Here is a 20384-nt window from a genome sequence, read left to right as displayed (position 1 = left end):
GTTGAAAGATTCCCTGCCTTGAAGCATGTCACGTGACTATGGCACCACCCGCACCGTGTGGCTGGCGAGAGGTGACGATTGAAGGATTGGAGCAAGTGAGCGGTCGTCGTGCGTCGTCGGTACCTTTGACGTGTGTCCTATGCTTTGACTAAGGATGTCTTCTTCCTCGACGACCGACACATCAGCGAGGTTGGTGTCAAATATCCTTTTTTCTACTTCAGTGTGCATATGGCGATTTGACGTTGTCTTAGCGCAATCCTCGGCATTACGGTGCTCGGCACTTTACCGCAAACCTCTTGGTCATGAGGCCATTGACTTTTCTTGCTGTTGATGTTTTCGTGGTTACGCGCGTGTTATACTTAGTTGTCTGTCATGATAAAAACTGAAAATACATTTATTTTTAACTGAACTATGAAATTAATGCAAACCACATGCGAGTGAAGCGAATGCAACTGCCTACGCCGTGTTAAATGACTGAGCTAGCATTGTGGCCGGATTCGTCGCATCCATGGTCGCAACCAGGTCGTGGTCGCAGCTTATGTTTGCTACAACAACAGGCCGCCTGTACAGTGCTTTTAGCATATTGAGTCCATGGACATTTGCATCCTAGCTAAAAAACCCGAGCCGTGTGAAACTGAACCAGCGCGGTCAGTGGCACCCACTTCTCCGCTTCAGCTGTCCTCCTTGATCATGCTACTATTCTGGATTAAAGCACGCTATGTTAATTGATATCGGCAGTTTTGATTGCATCGCTTGCATGAAAGGTTCCTTAGCCGAGTAGGATGTCAGCTTAAATTGTGAGCCTCAGTATTCCTCGGGCATGTCTGCCAGGAAAGGCGGTGATCTTGGGATCTCTTCAGTAACCCTGACAACTCAAACGATTTTTTTTTTTTTATATTACTAATACTTAAGGAAGCGGCCTGTGCGCATCTTTCTTCCGACCGATCAACCTTGCGTTGTTTTATATTTTTTGCTGTGTATACAGCGGAGTCCTGCGGGGTTCGCCTTGTTGGGAGGATAAAGAAACGGCATAATCTCCCCTGGCTTTCGTTTTCCTTACGGGAAAAAGAAAAGTGGCCAGCAGTTCTAATGCGGAATATTCTTGGCTCGCCTAATGCCGTTTGAGGACAGTGTAGTTTTTTTCACCTATCAAGTGCAGAGACGGACGGGTAATTTTTTGCCATTCATCTGTCATCCTCGCTATGGTATCCCACTAGCTACAGCGATACGCAAACGTTGTAACTTTGGTCTAAAGCGTGCGGTCACTGTTAAGGCGTAGTCTATCAACAGACCGAAGCGCATTGATTAGTAATTCACCTCGTCGGGCGGAAAGGGAACAAAAAAAAAAAAAAAAAACAACACAGGAGTTCATCGTTACGATCGTCGCCGTACTTATATACATACATGTAGTTCCAGCGCGGTTTTGGGAAGTACGCAAAATGCTGCCCCACACGGTAAGTTCACTTTCAAGAACAAGTCGGCAGGAAGCAGCAGAATGTGACAAAAACAAACATTTACCACGTGTGCTTACGTTGCAGGAGCCATGTGAATTGCGTGGTTTGCTTACGTCACAAAATCATTGCTAGCGCGTATTTATTCGGTAGGATTTCTTGGTCTTCTAGGTTAGCGTACTAGTGCGACCGTTGTTGTTTGTGTGCGTGCGATAACAGCATTGATTTTGATCTTAGAAGTACTGGGAGGGCGAAGGCCAGTACGATGTTGCCTGACCCCTGACCGGCTCGAGAAGGTATGGTTGATGCTCTGGTTATTAAGTTGCCGGCGAACGGCATGCGCGAAACGATCGAATGGCAAAGTAGGTAAAATTCGTGTCAGTTCCATAAAGGCCGGTTCGGTAGTCTGCTGGAAAAGGGATTTTCTGATTAAACAACCGGCAGTGAATCGAACGTGACGCGTGGAGGATAAAGAAGCCGGCTTATTGCTTTTAGCAGCAGTGCGAAGCATATTTCGCCACGTGCTTGACGTCCCCGCTCTACCGCAATGTTTTTGTGCTCTGACTTTCCGCGTGGCGGCTTCATCAACGCTAATGGCCCCCTGCATGAAGCAGGCGTGTGTTCGAGTGCCCGAGCAACGTAGTTTATCCGATTGACTGGACGTCGTGTAATAGCTATTGCATTTCGTACTGGTTACGCTGTCTTGCCTCGTGTTGCGTGGCTCCCCTGTAACCGTCTTCCTGCCAGCGTGTGATGTAATCGAGGTTTCATCCGTGCGCTGATAACTGGCTCGCCTTCATGTTACCGGTTAGTCGCGAGGAAACGTTCTTTTGCCACGGTGTTTCAGCTTCAATCTGTATTAGTCCGGAGGTCGCATGCAGTCTTGTCCATCGATAAGGCCGCCGAAATCCGCTGATAGTGTCAAACCTTGGACATTCAACCGTTTCTGATTACTTAAGCCAAAAAGCAGCGGTGAATTATTTAGTAGAACGTCGAGCTGAATGCATCGTTAATGCTCATTTTGGAAAAAAAGAAATTGCGCACGAGAGACGAGGGACCAGCGCTCGTCCTGTAGCCTTCTTTCTTCTGGCGCCTCGTCTTTTATGCGCCGTTTCCTTTTTTCCAATAGGTGCATTGATTCTTACCTCGTCATATTTCTGTCTGCTCCCTTTCTCGCTTTTATATGTGCGGACTTTTTCTGCCGCCCTATACCGGCCGGCTTGGATACTCTCCCAGCATGTGATTCCCTCCCTTCTCCATGGATCTCACATAACAATTGCCGTGAGCCGGGCTGCCAAGGTCACAAATCTCCCACGAAGGTTTTGCCAACGAGTGCGTCGAATTTTGTTCATTTTTCCTCCTTTCCAATGTTGCGCGTGTAGATGGGCTGCCATATGGTGACGCTGTTCGCCCCTTCAGCATTTCGCGATGGTAACCAGCGGATCTGTCTTGCGACTGTTCCTGGTTTCGACAAGAGATGTAACGGCTCGATGGTTGGGTCTAAACGAATATCGGGTACGGCGTCCGTCGTGGTAAATGCTTATTCTGCGGCAGCCCTGCAACAAATCAGAACTGAAAATCAGAGGTGAACCCTTCCAGGATGTTTGCCCTGTGTCGTGTTTTATTGGTTTGATGTTGGCATACTTACAGATTTATGCGTAAAAAGACCAGGGACAAAGGAACAAAAAGCGACCGCTGTCACAGTTAATCACCTTGTTTTGCCTGCTGCCGTTTTTAACTCGATAACTTTAATTGTCCTGTTCGCATAAAAATCCGGAGCCAGCGTTGAGAGTGAAAAATCGCAGCACGTCTCTGGCAGGTGGCATTGCCGCCAGGCAGTCAGTGGTAAGCGGGTTGTGTGACATCACGTGGCCGAGTTGGCAGGAGCTGCCACTCGGCCGTGGCTCCAAGAATCGAACCTTCTGGTACACTTTGATTACGAGTTGACAAAGGCTACGTGAACGAGGATCCGCAAGGGACAGCAGCCTGAAAAGTACGCAGCGTTATACTACTAACAAATATTTTTTTAGAACATCCTTGGGCGGCCGCTTGAGCGGCGCCCTAAATTGATTTCGGAACCAAGTGATAACCTGCCGCTACTATGAAACTCGATACGCTTTAGCGTGACACTTGTTCGAGAAGTTCGCGCTGTTTTAAATTAGAGAGGTTCATGAGCGCATTTCACTTCAAGCCATTCCGCTGGACAGGTGCAGATGATTTATTTTTGAGCAGTACAGCTTGCCGACAAAACCAAGCAAAGTATCCGCGCAGCTGCCCGGTTATAGGTATACGGGGCTTCCACATGTGCCGCCTGCGAGTCTATGCGTCTGCATCTGGGCGCAAGCGTATTCCGCGCAACCCAGTGCGTTAAAATTCCGCAGCCTTCGCCCCGCATGATCGGGCGACAGGCCTGCTGATGACTGCACATCGGTGACTTAGTATTGTTTTGTGTTATTTTTTTCTTTTTCGGGAATTTTAGCTCTCGTTCACATTTTTATAAAAGACGGCCACGATAGCCTTCAGGTTTAAGGTTCTACGGTCGCCATCTTGAAAGTAGTTCAGATATGCCACCAGGCTACGCCACTAATCCATGAATGAGGAATTGAGTGCCCAGTCTTCTCGACCTGCGCGGCCTGAAGGCTTTGTTGCTGCGCGGGATTTCAAAGATTATTGTGGCTCCACAGCGAAGTCCAGGCAGAGAAGGGAAGAACTTTTGTCCCCGTCCTGCGCAGCGTTCACCCCACCGCCCCGCTACTTCGAACAATACACGCTCCAGCAATATGTCAAGAGCCTTCGTCTCACAAGATATCTGCAGCACTGCGAAAGGCAGAGGAGCCCTTGCAATTGTGCTCCTAAGTGCATCTCGTCCCGGCGCACTGTAATAGAGAATTCTGCTCGTACTGTAACCCCCTCAAATTTGGGGTGCGAGAGGCTCGTAGGAGCACAATTGCCTATTGTAGTGCGCGTGATCCTGATTGGAGCGGGATGCCTCTGCCTTTCCCAGTGCTGCAAACTTGTTATGAAACGAAGTATAGTTTCCCCGGTATTGTTCCTCCCCGCCGTGCGGGAGGGGGTTGGACTGGACTCAGTAGTCTAGGTGGCTTTGACTGAAGCACACTAGCTCGCCTAAACACAAATAAAACAGGATGCCAGCATGATCACAGTACAAATTTAGTACCAGTAAAAAGGAAAAGCGAATTCCAAAAAGGGGAAAGTAGCGATATCATGCAAATTATTTGTTTGGGTCTCATTCATATATTTCTGCAGGCTTCGTCAATGAACCTTAGTTGAAGTCAGCGCCTGTCTTGTGTTCTTTTGATCCTGGCGCTGTGCAATCACGTGATCATGAGCTTTAGAATAGGGAGACCCTGTAGGGGATAAGGTAATAGCGGGGCGCAAATGCACATGCCCAGAGTAATTGCCGCACCCCTCTCCTGTTCATCACAGCACTCCACGCGTGCTCATTATTGCCGCGCTATTACCCTATCCCGTTAAGCAGCAAGGGCCCCTATTCTAAAGCTCCCTATTGTTGATGCCATAGATATAGTAGGAATCCGAACACTCCTGGACTGGAGTGTAAACTGCCAGCTCTTGGGCAAAACCAAACATTTGTTGTTTTATCAAACGCTATTACATATATGATAATGAGCTGAACTTCAGTCAACAGTCGTCCTTGTTTGTTTTTAGTTCGTGCTTTTCCGACCTCGAAAACTAGAGTTGGCAAGTTACAAAGTGCAGATAAGTGAATGATTGCCCCCCCCCCCCCCCCTTTTTTTTTTTTTTTTTTTTAGATGAGTCGATATTGCTAAAGAGACATGAAATACACCAAAAGGCTGTGTAGCGCGCACGATGCCGGCATGTATTCATGTTCACTTCGGCACTGAAGAGGCGGTTTCACACTAATGTGGGAAACGGAGTCAAAGGGGGTAAGTTTTGTTCAAGGACGTTGCCAGAAGAAAGGGGCAGTTTCGTATATAGGTTGTATATAGGCACCTATGGTGTCCTCTTCCCCTCTTCCAATTGGATGCTCCATGGAGTCCTCGTTTTATTTATTCGCGCGCGCCGTGTGTGTGTGTGAGAGAGAGCGTGTGCAATTGAAGGAACACACTGTTTTCAAGCAATTAGAATACATTTTAATAACCTAATCAATATCCTAGGAACATTTTTCTCCTGCGGCATTTCACTCGACACTGAAACCTGATGTGAAAGTGAAAAGTAGCGCGCTATGGAAGAAGCTGCCCGGTCCTGTTGCAGCTTCCCGTGATGATGCACGTGCTTTCTGAACCAATATATTGGATGGAACCATTATTATCTTTGAGCCAAACTTTATTGTCTTGATCATTACACGGGGCATACACATGTATGAAGCACGTATGCTGTATTGTTGAGCCCGCCCTTTGGCTTCATGCGTTGGTAGTAAATAATTTCGGGATGTGGCAGTTTACCTTTGCATTCACACATTTGCAGCATAATAATTGAAGCCCAACTTTTACTTCTGCAAGAGCGCCCATGCTTATATAATTTTTTTTTCTAAAGATGTCAAATGATTAGACGCATCGATCAGATCGCATTTAGTCGGATTTGACATGTGCTATTTTTTATGAATTTTGCCATACCAATGCTGTATTTCGCTCCATGTGGGCAAACAAACACGTCCTTTGTATTCGCGCTCGTCCCTCGGAACGGGAGAGGAGGTCTCCCGGTTACGCCGGCAGGAAAGAGGGAAGCCCGCGGCTGCGTCGCCGCAGTCCCGGGAGGCGGCGGGGGGTGGTCAGCATGCCCTCTCCTCCGCCAACCTCTCTGCCAGCGCGCGTAATCACGCGTGTTAATTACGCGCGGGCGTTATCATGGAGGAAGGGGATTGTGAAGCCCCACAAGCTTGAGCAGTCGGTGCAAGAAATGTTTGGCGCGGACCTACAGGAAGAAGCTCCGCGTACACGGTATCACGTACGGGCCTCTACACACCGCCAGTTCGACTCTTTAAGCACATTAAAAACTAATTTACAGATCATTATGCTTATCTAAATCTGTAATTTGAAGTGTTGAACGTATTTTGGCTTTAAGGTCTGGAATAGACGCTGCATTAGACCTCCGGTTCAGAGGGCCCACGGGAATGTTTTTTTTTTTTTTTTTTTCATTTTGCCTCCGATGAATTCGATGCTGTGACAGCGTGACTTTGTTGCTTTTCTGAACGTTACGTCCATTAAAAGAAGGGCAATTCCACTCGATCCTGCACAGACTATGCCAGTACACGCCAAATTTTACAGCGCGGAGCGCGTACTGAGGAGAGCGCTCCAACCAGCGTGCGACGCCCCGAGTCAGAAGTTTATACCGTTTCCTACGCTCAACAGGCAATCGTCTTATTTTAACCCCTTGGCGTCTGTACGCCATTGACCCCATAAGAAAACGAATTTCAGTTACATAACTCTCTCACAGTCACTATCGTATACTTCCTCATCATTTTTCCAAGGTTCTCCCCAGCAAGCGGTACGCTTAGGTCTCCTTCGCGATTGTGGCAGTCTTTCTTACCGCTCCTGCGCTTATTTTTATTCTTGTTCGTTTCCATAGCAGTCGAAGCATCGCACGAGATCACTGAAGCCACTACATGATTAAATCACACTCAATGGGATAAAAAAAAAGAAAAAACGCGATCGCAAAAGGAGCAGAAACGAGCGGCCACAATATACACGGCGTCTGCTTCTGCGCCGCCTTATTAGAGAGATTTAGCACACCGTGATCCGCGATCCGCTACCGTGAACCGTCACCGCACGTTCCATTGCGCATGCCCAGATCACTTTCATGCCGATAGATGGCGCCACATACTTGATGTCGGCACATTGACCTGGCGCATCGGAACCAATCAGCCCTTACGCCCCGCCCACGAGCGGTAGAGTGTCACGGTGGCGGATCGCGGATCACGGTATGCTAAATCTCTCTATTGTTAGCTCCCGTCGGCCTCTACGTGGTGCCACATGTCTCAGCAAACTCCATTGCAGGTTGCCTATACCTTTAATCCTTCTGGTGGTTATAGCTTTCAACAATTCTCGTGGGAAGAAGGGGGCTCACCAGCTCCAGGCAAGTGAGATTGAACGGTTTTTTTTTTTTTGTGTGGATAGATAGCAGCACTAAAGCCCCACAAAAAAGGAGGGATTTCTATTTCCCGTCCTGGTGCGTAAATTGCACCGTAACGCGAAAGTGTTAGTTTTCTCCGTACAAAAATTAGAGCAGAGAACTTGCAATGGATATGCGGCCAAACCTAGGGGACCCGAATGGGGCCGGGAGAATGACCTTTTTTCAAGTAGCGGATTCCAGTTTGAGTCGCCTGTGCTACCTATGCTGCCTCCTAATTGTTGTATGAAAATTCCTTTGCAGTGGTGGGGTGATGTAACTTTGCACGCAGTACTCAGCAGGACTGGTTTCGACTAGCCAGAGAGATAGATGTGAGTCATCTTTTGACATAGTTGAAAACGCGTGAAGCGAACTGTTCCTCATATTAGCATTGCTTTACTGAAAAACAATCCATTGTGTTGGGGATCCTAGTATTCAGCCCCCAGATAAAGAAAATTACAAGGGTTCAACGCTGCTGAACCAAATATTGAGCGAAAGCATTAGCTGCGGGTGACCGAGCATTCTTCTCTTTTTCTTCTTCCTCAGCTCACGTATAAAGTCCCGCTTTAACCAAGCCGTATGAACTTTCTTTAGTGAATGCCAGGGTCCTAGCTGGCTGATTCTGACATAACCGTCCCATGTGAAACGAGAGACCCAAGTTGGCAGCCCCTGCCAGCCCACACCCTAGTGTCACGTGGGGTGTGACGTCACATGGGTAAGACGTGGCATAGCCTCCTTTATACTCTATGGATGTATAAAGGAGGCTATGGACGTGGCTACCGGCCGCTCTACGCTGAAGTCTCGAAACGTAGAGTAGTATTGCTTTCGCAATAAAAGAACAGAGAGGAACTCCTAGTGCAAGGACTCGAGCACAAAATCTTGTCTTCGCCGACCGCGACTTTTGGCAGCGTAGTGCAGGAGGTCCTGCTAGCTGCGACGCTACCGAAGCGGCTGTAATTGGCAGAATAATGGCAATAGGCGAACTGTTGACATTTGCGAAATGGTTCAGAAGGGGAACTGAATGATTTTGCCTGCCAGGCTACGTGCCTTTGAGGTCACGCTGATCTACTCTGGAGTGTGAATTTCAAGTTGGGCTATAAATAGCAAGGGTGGAAGCGCTGCTCCAATTGCTCCATTCTGCTCCAACCTGCTCCAAAATGCAATATTGCTCCAAAACTGCTCCAAACAGGCTGCCTTGATTTTCTGCCATGAAATTTAGCAGAATTCGGGAACAATGTCAAAGCGCCAGCGGCGAAGACATCACACATCTTGCAGTGGATTAATACAAATGAAATTTTTGTAATGGAAGGAAGCATCACTTCAGTTCAGGCGTTCAGTCGTGTCCGACTCTTCGTGACCCTATGGACCATGTCACGCCACGCTTTCCGGTCTCTCACTATCTTCTTAACATCACATAGCTTCATCTGCAATGCCTCGAGAATGCCATCTAACCATCGCGTTCGCTGCCTACCCCTTCTCCGGCGACCCTCAACCTTTCCCAACATCAAATCTTTCTCCAGCGACTCCTCTCTTCTCATCAGATGACCAAAGTAGCTGAGCTTTAACTTTAGAATTTGACCCTCCAATGAGCAGTCAGGGTTTATGGTCGACAATATCGACTGATTTGATCTTCTGGCAGTCCAAGGAACTCTTAAGAGTCTTCGCCAGTACCACAATTCAAACGCGTCAATTCTTCGGCGATCAGCCTTTTTCACAGTCCAACTCTCGCATCCATACATCACAACTGGAAAGACCATAGCACGGGTTATACGGATCTTGGTTGGCAGACTAATGTCTCTGCTCTTTACTAGGCGGTCAAGGCTAACCATTGCTCTCTTTCCCAAAAGCAGGCGTCTCCTAATTTCATGGCTGCAGTCTCCTTCCGAGGTAATCTTGGCGCCCAAGAACAGAAAATCTGTCACAGCTTCCACTTGTCTATTGATGCTCCAGGACTTGATAGGGCAAGACGCCATGATCTTCGTCTTTTTAATGTTCAGTTTAAGCCCAAACTTCTCACTCTCTTCTTGTACGCGCATCAGAAGTCTCTTGAGATCCAATTCACTTTCTGCCATTAAAGTGGTATCATCCGCATATCTAAGGTTGTTGATGCGTTTTCCAGCGATCTTCACTCCAGCTGAAGACTCGTCCAGACCGGCCTTCCTCATGATGCACTCTGCATATAGGTTAAATAGGCAGGGCGACAGTATGCAGCCTTGCCTCACCCCTTTCTCAATCGGAAACCAATCAGTAAGACCATGCCCAGTTCTGACTGTGGCCTCTTGCCCTTCATAAAGGTTCCTGAGGAGACAGATGAGGTGAATTGGAACTCCCATCTCTTGGAGAGCTTGCCACAATCTGCTGTGATCTACGCAGTCAAACGCTTTCGCATAATCAATAAAGCAGAAGTAAATGGGTTTCTGGAACTCTTGCTTTTTCCATGATCCAGCGAAGGTTGGCAATTTGGTCTCTAGTTCCTCTGCCCTTGCGAAACCCAGCTTGCACGTCCGGAAGCTCCCGATCCACATACTGCTGCAGACTACCTTGCAGGATTTTTAACATCACCTTGCTAGCATGCGAAATAAGCGCGATCGTGCGGTAGTTGGAACAATCTTTGGCACTGCCTTTCTTTGGAATGGGGATGTAAACTGACCTCCTCCAATCCTGTGGCCACTGCAGGCTTGTCCAAATCTTTTGACATAATGTATGCAGTGTGTTAACAGCGTCGTGGTTGAGGTTTTGAAGCAACTCAGCTGGAATACCATCAATTCCGCTAGCTTTGTTCTTAGCAAGGCTGGCTAAGGCCCATTCAACTTCACTCTTCAGGATGCCCGGCTCGAGATCAGTAATCACAACCGTCCTATGTTGGGTTTGCACATCCAGATCCTTCTTGTACAGTTCTTCTGTGTATTCCTGCCACCTCTTCTTTATCTCTGAGGCTTCAGTGAGGTCCTTGCCTCGTTTGTCCTTTATCACGCCCAGCTTAGCACAGAAGCTTCCTTTGATATCTTTGATTGTCTTATACAGAGCTCTTGTGTTCCTTAATTGGCTGTTGTCCTCAACTGCTTGACACTGTATGTTCAAGAAGGCATTCTTATCTCTCCTTGCTATTTTCTGAAAATCCACATTGAGAACCTTGTATCTTTTTCTTTCCCCCACACCTTTTGCCATCCTCCTTTCCTCAGCTATTTGCAAAGCCTCTTCAGATAACCAGTTTGCTTTTTTGCATTTCTTTTGCTTTGGAACTACCTTAGTAGCAACTTCTTGTATTATATCACGAACATCAGTCCACATCTCTTCGGGCTCTTTGTCTTCTAGATCTAATTCTTGAAATCGATTGCTCACTTCCACAGCATATTCTAATGGAATCTGATCCAGATCATACCTGAAAGGCCTTCTAGTTTTCTGCGTTTTCCTCAATCGAAGCTTAATTTTGGCAACAAGAAGCTGATGATCGGTGCCACAATCGGCCCCAGGCCTTGTTTTTACTGCTTGTATAGCGCTTCTCCATCTCTGCCGGCAAATAATATAATCGATCTGATTCCTGTACAGACCGTCCGGTGAAATCCATGTGTACAGGCGCCTCTTGTGCTGTTGAAAATGAGTATTCGCTATGGTCAGGTTGTTTTCTTGACAGAACTCTACTAGCCTCTGCCCAGCTTCATTTGGCTCACCAAGACCGAACTTGCCTGTAATTCCGGATATTTCTTCACTCCCGACCTTAGCATTCCAGTCTCCTATGAGAAAAACGACGTCTGATGATGGGGTGCGGTCTAAAAGGCATTGTAGGTCCGCATAAAATCTCTCAACGTCAGCTTCTTCAGCAGCAGTGGTCGGTGCATAGACTTGGATAACTGTTATGTTGAAAGGGTGACCTTGGATCCGAAGTGAAATCATTCGGTCGTTTTTGGGGTTGTACCCTAGCACTGCTTTGCCCATTCTTCTGTTTACTATGAGAGCGACCCCATTCCTTCTCTTGGATTCGTGCCCACAATAAAAGACATAATGGTCGCCGGAGTTAAATTCTCCCATTCCGGTCCACTTGAGCTCGCTGATACCCAAGATATCAATGTTCAATCTGTCCATTTCTCGCTTGACGATATCCAGTTTACCTTGCGTCATAGATCTTACATTCCATGTTGCTATGTGATATATCTCCTTGCAACATCGGACTTTCCGGTCGCTTCCCGACACATTCACAACTGAGCGTCCTTTTGGCTTTAGCCCAGCCGCTTCATTCGTCCTGGAGCTACTAGGAATCGCCCTTTGTTCATCCCCAGTAACATGTGGGACGCCTTCCAACCTGGGGGGCTCATTTTCCGGCGCCATATCGATAATGGTATTGTGACTGGCCATAGGGTTTTCTTGGCAGGAAATACTGGAGTGGGTTGCCATTACCTTCTCCAGTGAATCACATTTTGTCATAACTCTCTGCCGTGACCTGTCTATCTTGGGTGGCCCTACACAGCAGAGCTCACGACTTCATCGAGTTTCGCAAGCCCCTCCGCCACGACAAGGCAGTGATCCATGAAGGGGGAAGGAAGCATGGAGATAATAAATATTTGTTCGCAAGGAAATTTAGTATCAGTCACATGTGATTGGAGATAGTTAATTGCGAAAAAAATGCACTATGCATGTGACGTAGCACCTCCTTCCAGCCTTTTGAATCGCCAGTGGAGAGGGTGGCGAGAGTAGCAAACGAAGCAGATAGCGTAAGCTACCGCGAGCCGTTAGGAAACTTCTCCGGCTGCAAAAATACACAAGCCTTTGTGGTGCTTTTTTCTATGAAAACAATTCAATACTTCAACATCGAGCTCCTTTGTCCCTGAGGAGCTTGTCAGGCCTACGTCAGACAAAATCATACTTGAAACGTTATGGGTTGGAACGCCAAAGCTGTCATTCACTAGGAAGCTTCTCAAGAGTGTTGGAAAGGCATATGGCCTACTGCCAAGGTATTAAAAATGAGCCCCAGCATTGCCCAAGCAAAGACTGATGGACTATATTGACAGGAGGCAGTGAAGTAAAGCTGAATGATGATATACCCTTCAGTGCCATTTGTCTATTTCCCGAAGCTGCTCCAAAATGCTCGAGCCGCCTCCAACCCTACAGACCACCTCCATGTTTACAAACAAGGCGATCGAGGTGGCGCTGCAGTCATCTGCGATCCCACAGTAGGCAAAAAGTGTGAGAGCGGCACTGGCGCCAAGCTTATCAAGCCGAGTTATTGTGGTCTGAAGGCGCCTTTTTGGCAGACCAAATAACCAATTCTCAGAAATAAGGCCAGACATAGGATCAAAAAGGACCATGTAACACCCCTTATTTGGGGGCTTTGAGCTGTATTCTAAATAAAATAGGTAGATATGCACAAGATGAGCGGAAATGTCATGCCCATTCATCTGGACTCCAAATTAGTATCACTGCTCAAGCGCATGGAAGTGTTAGACTTGACATTTGAATTCATCAAGTCAAAATAAGTAAATGCATTAGGTCAGACTAGGTTTTCAGTTATGGAGTGCACCAGCAAGTGTTCCATTTGCTGCTGCGGCCGCGCGTGCTTGGTGCTGACGACGACGAAGCGGTTGTGGCTCGATAGGCGCGCTGTGGTTGGACTCTGCTTGAGCTAGAAGCCGACCTTATTCTCGGGTCTTCGTCTACGTGTACCTTCACGTCTCCCTGGGCTCGAGTCGTGACAATATATATATATATATATATATATATATATATATATATATATATATATATATATATATATATATATATATATATATATATATTATATATAGTTATTATTATTATTATTATCACATGCTTTGGCCATTTGTCTTGTTTATAAAAGCTGTTTATACAGCTTTTTCCCTGGCTGTCCTCGCAACACCAGTTGCGGAAATAAACCTTCAACCTTCAACCTTCAACCTTGTCAGAGATGAGTGTGAAGCTTGAAAATGCGTTGAGCGTGCATAAAAAAGGAATCAGATAGTAGATATTGTAGTTCAGAAAACTAAGACTGCAATTATCAACGGGCGTCCATTCCAAATTTGCAGGATTCCCTGCAAGCTGAAGAAGCAGCAATTGCCGTAGCAATCACACACTCCTCTGCTGAGTATATCTTCTCAGACTCCAAAACAGCAATTAGTAATTATGCCCGTCGCAAAATCCACTCCCCGGCCGCAAACATTCTAGCATCATCCCCTCCACCGAATCACCTCATCGCCCTCCTCTGGGTCCCTGCGCACAGCGAACACCCAGGCAACACGGCCGCTCACTCCCAAGCCCGAGCACTCGTCAACCGGGCTGAGAGCGACCTGGTGCCTTCGTCTCGCAGTGCCAGAGATCGGCTTCTTAACTACCACGACCTCACCGTATTTTATGGAAATTCCCGCCTGCTGTACCCTCCTCCGCATAAATCTCTTCCCAAAAGCGACCAGGCTTTCTGGCGCAGACTTCAGACGGCCACAGTCATGACCCCTTTCCTTCTCTCCATTATAAACCGTGGCGAAACCTCTCCTCACTGCCACTTGTGTCCTAGCACCAGAGCCGACTTTACTCACGTATTCCTGAACTGTCCGAACAAACCCAAGCCCCCGTGGCAAGGGCCAAGACATCAGGAGCGATGGGAGGCTGCTCTGCGCAGCTCGCTGCCGGAGGTACAGCTTCTGACAGTGAGCTGGGCCCGAGGGGTCGCCGAAGCTCAAAAGTGCCCGGCCATCTAGAGCGGCCTGAAGGCCCATCGCCGTCCTGCTCCCTCACTTCCCTTTATCCCCCCCCCCCCCCCCCCTCACTTGGTTCTTTTTTCAATCATTAAAGTTGCTACCTACCTACCTTCCGGGTTCGAACCCGACCACGGCGGCTGCGTTTCGATAAAGGCGAAACGAAGTGGCGTCCGTGTGCTGTGCGATGTCAGCGCACGTTAAAGATCCCCAGGTGGTCGAAATTACTCCATAGCCCTCCACTACGGCTCCCCTTTCTCTCCTTCCACCTTCACTCCCACCTTCATCCCTTCCCTTACGGCGCGGTTCAGGTGTCCACAGAGCAAGTGTGACAGATACTGCGCCTTTCCCTTCCTGTAAACCAATTAATAAATTAATAATAAATAATCAACGGCGTTTGACCTTAGAAACGTGCTCCAAAGCTGCTCCAAAATGGCTTTATTACTGCTCGCAAAGCTGCTCCAAAATGCTCGAGTCTGCTTTCACCCCTGTATTCGTAACGCTCATTTGTTATTTTGGGAATGAGATTCTCCATATGTTATGCCTCTAGTAGGGGCAGTCGCCTCGTCAAGCTGCTGGTAGCAGTAGCTTTCTGCGGCTGCTCCATTCCGGTACTTTGTGTAAAGGAAAATAAAATTTTATTTCATTTGGTAGGGAGCGGGGTGAAAGATATGCAGGTAGTGCGCTGACATCGCCCACTGTTGAAGAGCTCGACTACGCACGTGTAGGAGGCAAGAAAGCAAAGTAGCGAGGTAGGGAATTTTGGAGGCCTACTGCACTTTCCGCAAGCTCTCTCTCTGGCTCTTTTAGAAATAGAAACTTACATTGATATCCGTTTGCGCAGTGCGCGCGTGCGCTAGCCACCCCCACATGCGTTGCGCATGTATCTTATTCCATCGTTTTCTTTTAATGCAATATCATTAGGAATGCTATGGAGAACTCTGTCCAGCGTCGTCCGCTTGCAAACTGTTGTTTCCATTTTTCCGCGTGTCCTTCGTGAGAGTTAGAAAAAGGGAGGGAATTCCTTTCTCCACTTGTAAAGTAGCGAATTACGAATAGAAATGGAGTAAGAACAGAATCAGAATTGGCGTCTCTCATAGTCTGAGTAGATTTGGGACCCAGTATCAGAATTGCTGCAGTATCGGATTCGGAATAGATAGGCGAGCGAAAAAATGCAATCGCAGTTCCTCCACAACAATCTATCCGATCGGTCCTTAATATCTCCTCACTTCCTGTAGTTAAAGCGTACTAGTACACTTTACTGTAGTTATGCGCTCATGCGGTTAACCTTTTTTTCTCTTGCTTGCCGATCCTTGAACCGATGCAATGTTCCTAAATTTCTGTTACCAACTCGTTTACTATCACGCAGTACGCTTGTTTTTAGCATTAAGTGTTTTTCAGTACTAGTTTTAGCTTCCATTAAAGCCACGCGGATAACCGGCGGGCGAAGTCATCTTGACGCCGAGCTGGAAGGTCGAATATGATGCGGACGTATAGATTCTACCGGCGTGCCACGAGGAGCGGAAGCTCGCCGTGCTGCATGGGTCTCGGAGTACGGCTTCCTTTCTTGAAGGCTTCTCGCTGCATGACCTTTACCCTTCGTTGTAAGCATTTGCGTCAGCAGCAGCCGCAGCGTGCCACATAACGGCCCTCTTCGCTGCTGCCCGCAGGTCGAGCGGTTGCCCCAAGAGGGTACATGACCTTCTCAGCGGGCAGTTGATACCGAGGTGGCATGAGATTAGGGACGCCCTGTGTCATGTGCGTGCGTGCGGACACGACTTTCCGGGTCTTGGTGGCTGCAGCGTTGTGTGCGTGCGCCCGGCTAGCGTGGACTGCGGGAGAGGAGTGGTGTATGGTGCGATGCGCAGATTGGAGGGGTCCGCGGCCGCATCCGGTTGCGCGGTCGCGTGTACTCGCGAGCGAGAAGAGGTTGGAGGAGGGCGTGTACGCTTTTTGACCTGCGGTTGCCGTGCGAAGCGCAGATAAGGAATCAGTCCAGCTGTTCAAAGGCCGGGGCCGATATGGAGTTCCGCTTATCGAGCGCGTGCTTGCGGTGCCTTTCGTGTGTGGAATGCGTTCCGTGCCTACTTTCTTCGCTCGCTCAGCTACTGTTGCAGTTAATTTTCGGCTGATTAGCTGCCTTGCCTCAGATTTCTATGTTTGCGTAGGGCTGGGAAGTGCGGGGTGGGAAGGGGGTGTGGGAAGGGGAGGTGCTAGCTGTTGTAACTTATAGTCTGTTTGGTTGTAGTATTTGTATTAACCTTTTGAGCAGGGAACAAACTCTGGTGCCTATCTAGAGCCAGCTGTAATACTACCTTGTTGTGAGTCTGTATTGAGTGACTTAGCTATTTATTTGAAGTAATGAATTTTGCAGCTCTTGCTTGTATGATGCACACTGCACTGCAAGGTGCTGGATTAATTTTTTTTTTTTGTCTTTTGGATTCTTCAGAATGCACTGAAGGACACATACTTCATTCAGTGCTGAAGTAAAGCTAATTGTTGCGGGGCTAGTTGGTGCATATTCAATCAAAACAGGTTAGCACAAGGTAGGATGGACATGAGAGGAAGACAGGACAGCACGCTACTGACAAGAATTGATTCTTTTATTGAAGGACACACAAAATATATAGGTTCACCGTCACACCACCTGTCGGCTCTCATACATATCTGAGAGGTATTTCCTTTTTCTGATGTGAGAGACTCATGTTTAACATCAGGTAAGCAAAAATTGATAAAAAAAAAAGCTATATTCCTTTAAAAGCATAAAACACGATGGACGTGGTATAAAAGGCCAAAGTAACTTGTTGGATGGGGAATGAAGGAACGAAGCGCCATGCAAATGCATTAAAAAATATTAAAACTTGGAAAAAAGGCAAAACATATGTAACATTTTAAAACTCTGGCAATTACTTCATACCGCACATGAACAGACAACAAAGAACCATAGTGTATTTACCAAAATGACAAGCTTGAATTGATTATGAGCCAAAGGTAATGGATGAAAATGCAGTAAAAAGTTAAAAAAACAGAAACGAACACAAAATAACTTAGACCTTCGTGAACGGCTTTGTCCTATGAATACATCATGTACTGCTGAATAATTTGTACCGTCCTTTGCTCAGACAAATTTCTCTAGAAAGCCTTCTTCTGTCTTATATGGGAAAATAAAAGGGTTACTAACACAATTTTAGCACTTCTTTCTGATCGAAAGGCTTCTATCAGTTCACGGGCAAACATTTGCCGCGTCTGGCTACAACTACAGTTTCTTAAAGAATGGGCTTGCATGAGCGCAGATCACAGCCCTTATAATGCATAGACTGCATTCCAGTGGCCATCGAGCATTCTTGCTCCCTTAACTTTTCATTTAAAAAGCTCCCCATCTCAGCAATGTATATCTTACCGCATGCGAGGGGAACGTGATTAATTGTGGCTATGCTTTGTTCCTCATGTTCTTCCTTTTGGTTTTTCTGGGTTTATCCATGGATGCAGAATTTCACCTGGTAGTATTTACTAGAAACATTCTCAGTGTTAAGTGCCCTGCTGCTCTCTTTGAAGTTGGAGTCACTGCTTGTCAGCTTTAGGCACGTGCAAGTGCTTAACAAGTGTGACTGGAGAAAAATGGCATAAATATGTGCTCACCTTCAGCTAATTGATTCCAGATTGCACTGTGTCTGCCAGATTTGTCAAAATTATCATTACTTTGGCATCATTCTAACACACATAATGTCAAGACCAGGGTTTCCCCAGGAATTGAAATTAAGGGGTTGTCCATATTTATGGGGATGAGGGGGGGGGGGGGGGGGGGGGGGTGTTGCCATGAATGGTACAGTATATGTCATTTTTAATTTCTGTTGTTCACGTGTTGCATAGGAGTAGCAACGTTTATTACTCCAACACTCATGAGAAAGACTGCAAATAGGTACTCCACTTTACACAAGGACAGAGGTATTTATGAACAGAAACAAAAGCTAAATAACAATAACAAGGACTGCATAAGATGTGCCGAGACACTATGCTCCAGTTCAGGCTACTAGCAATAATCCTTATAAGAATCTTGCTGTTCAGCACTGCTCTCTTAATGCAGATGTGGAAAATGCTATAAAACATGCACACCTTTGCACTGTAGTATAACAGATCTACTCAATAATTGAACTTGCGCCAGGAATTCAAATGCATGTTTAACAGAAGCGGAATGTATATATCAGAGCTTCAATATCAGCCATGACGATTCACATGACACTGATTCATTTAGGTATGAATTCACAGCTGCTACATGTAAGTATTAGTTGCAAGCAGAGGCATTTTGCATATCCTGATCATTCACTCATCGTTCACTCAAATCTGCTTTCATAAGAATGCCTGCACTTGCAAATTAAGAACATAGCTTGAATATGGACATTCTGCAGTTTTAGATAATCGAGGCTTAGTTGGCAGCTTTAGTGCGCATTAATAATATCCCTCATGGTCAGCGCACAATTGCAGTTGAAACTACAGCGGAGCGAGACGCAGAGTGGACAACATTTGCTCCTGTGGATCTTCTTTGCACATTATTCACGTGTTTCATTCCTTTTTTTACCAATTTGTACCACTATGATTTGTATAATCGAGACTTTAGTAAATTCATATGTCAGGTATTGTTCTGCATTAGCAGGGCAAATGTGCCTTATGGCTCGTTGCATGGTCATCACCAATATTATTTGGCAATCTTTTAAGTTTGTCCCCTTGGTGAATTAGACTAAATGGATATATTAGTGGATTTGAAGTTTGTATTCGAGGGGCTGAAAAAAAGGAAATGTTGCATATTGTTTCAAGGGTTCGTAATAATGGTTACTTGCTGAACTAAAGTTGCCGTCATGCAGCTTTATCACTTTGTTTATGGTGCGAAATGTGCTCTTATTTGTTTCAAATTATTGCTCTCCAGTGCTCTACTCTACTGCTGCTGCTACTGCGTTCTTCCAGATTGTTGTGGTTACTTCTTGTGCCTTGTCTCTAGAGTTAGCTTTAAATTAAGCACGGCTGAGAGTGGTAGTGTTTGTTTCGTGACAATTGTCACACATGTGTGTTGCTGTTGCCGCTTTCCGAGTACTCTGCTCTTTGTGAGCACAAGTCAGCCTAGTAGATTCTTTGGAAAGCCTTCTGTTATCTCTCTGCCTGTCAGGCTGCTGTCACCACCACAGAACACGATTGGTAAGGAAGAAAATAATTTTTCTTTAAATTAAACATAATTAGATGATTAAATGTATTGAAAACCCATAACATCGTATATACCTGATTGTTACTAGAAATAACTCACTTTGTATTTTACTGGAAGTTGTAAGTATGAGAAAAATAGTTTATGTGTACACTTAAGGAGGCTTGGGTTTTGTGTATATTTTTTTTGTGAAAATTGATGGGCGAACATAAAAGTCTGGTGGCATTTTTTTTACTATAAATTTGGGTATAGGTCGGGCTGTTTAACAGAAACTTTGTTAATTTTGGTTTTACTGGGTCATTCTTTTGCATAAAAAGACAAATAAATAAATGTGCTACTAGCGCTTATTTCTTTGTACAGCATAAAATGCTCCAATTTTTGTCTCAGTACTTTATAAACATTATTAAAATAGCTAATTGCCCCAAAAACTTTTGCCGAATCAAATACTTTTGTACTGATTTATTACAGTCGTTTTGCTGCATACATTATGACCTCCTGCATAGCATTTCTACATCTGGGCCAGACCTGGCTGCCAAATACAGTCCACAAAATTCATTCAGCATCACAGCAATCATTTTTAAGGGCGCAAGTGTTAAGGGGCAAGAGATTGTTAGTATATGAGCAGCACTTTATGCAGTCATGACAATATGGTACCTGCTCAGCATGCATGTTTTTGCCTCTTAATCCAAAATCTGCTTTTCAGACATGGCCTCAAATTTAGCAGTGTCACATATAAAAAGCATTCAAGGGTCTATAATCATAATTTAACTGGAAGCATCTCAGCTCAAGATATCAGAAACAGTGGCAACAGCCTAGGCACTGCATGCTTTGCTGCGCACATATCGTAGCCACACTAAGCGAACATCTACCTCGGGACTATTGCAGAATTTATTGCTGCATTTAATAGGCATATGATGACTGGATTGGATT

General features: G+C 46.2%; 1 protein-coding gene across 3 annotated transcripts in view; it reads left to right on the top strand.

Moving 5' to 3' along the window:
- The first annotated feature begins 19 nt into the window (after nucleotides 1-19).
- Nucleotides 20-20384, top strand: part of LOC146207202 (1-acyl-sn-glycerol-3-phosphate acyltransferase delta-like) — a 56420-nt gene continuing 36055 nt past the window's right edge. Inside the window, exons 1-2 of one of the 3 annotated variants that reach the window (XM_084608555.1) lie at nucleotides 24-189; nucleotides 7824-7891. In XM_084608555.1, the coding sequence (XP_084464681.1) occupies nucleotides 7890-7891 (2 nt within the window). In that variant the 5' untranslated portion in view covers nucleotides 24-189; nucleotides 7824-7889. Of the gene's footprint in view, nucleotides 190-5242; nucleotides 5378-7823; nucleotides 7892-20384 lie in introns of all 3 variants that reach the window. The other 2 variants (XM_084608584.1, XM_084608517.1) reach the window with 2 other exon arrangements.

This window comes from Amblyomma maculatum, chromosome 1 (assembly GCF_055883805.1).
Source record: "Amblyomma maculatum isolate TAMU_Amacu chromosome 1, ASM5588380v1, whole genome shotgun sequence".
Lineage (NCBI taxonomy): Eukaryota > Metazoa > Arthropoda > Arachnida > Ixodida > Ixodidae > Amblyomma > Amblyomma maculatum.
The sequence above is the reverse complement of the archived record's forward strand: the minus strand, read 5'-3'. Positions and strand labels throughout refer to the sequence as shown.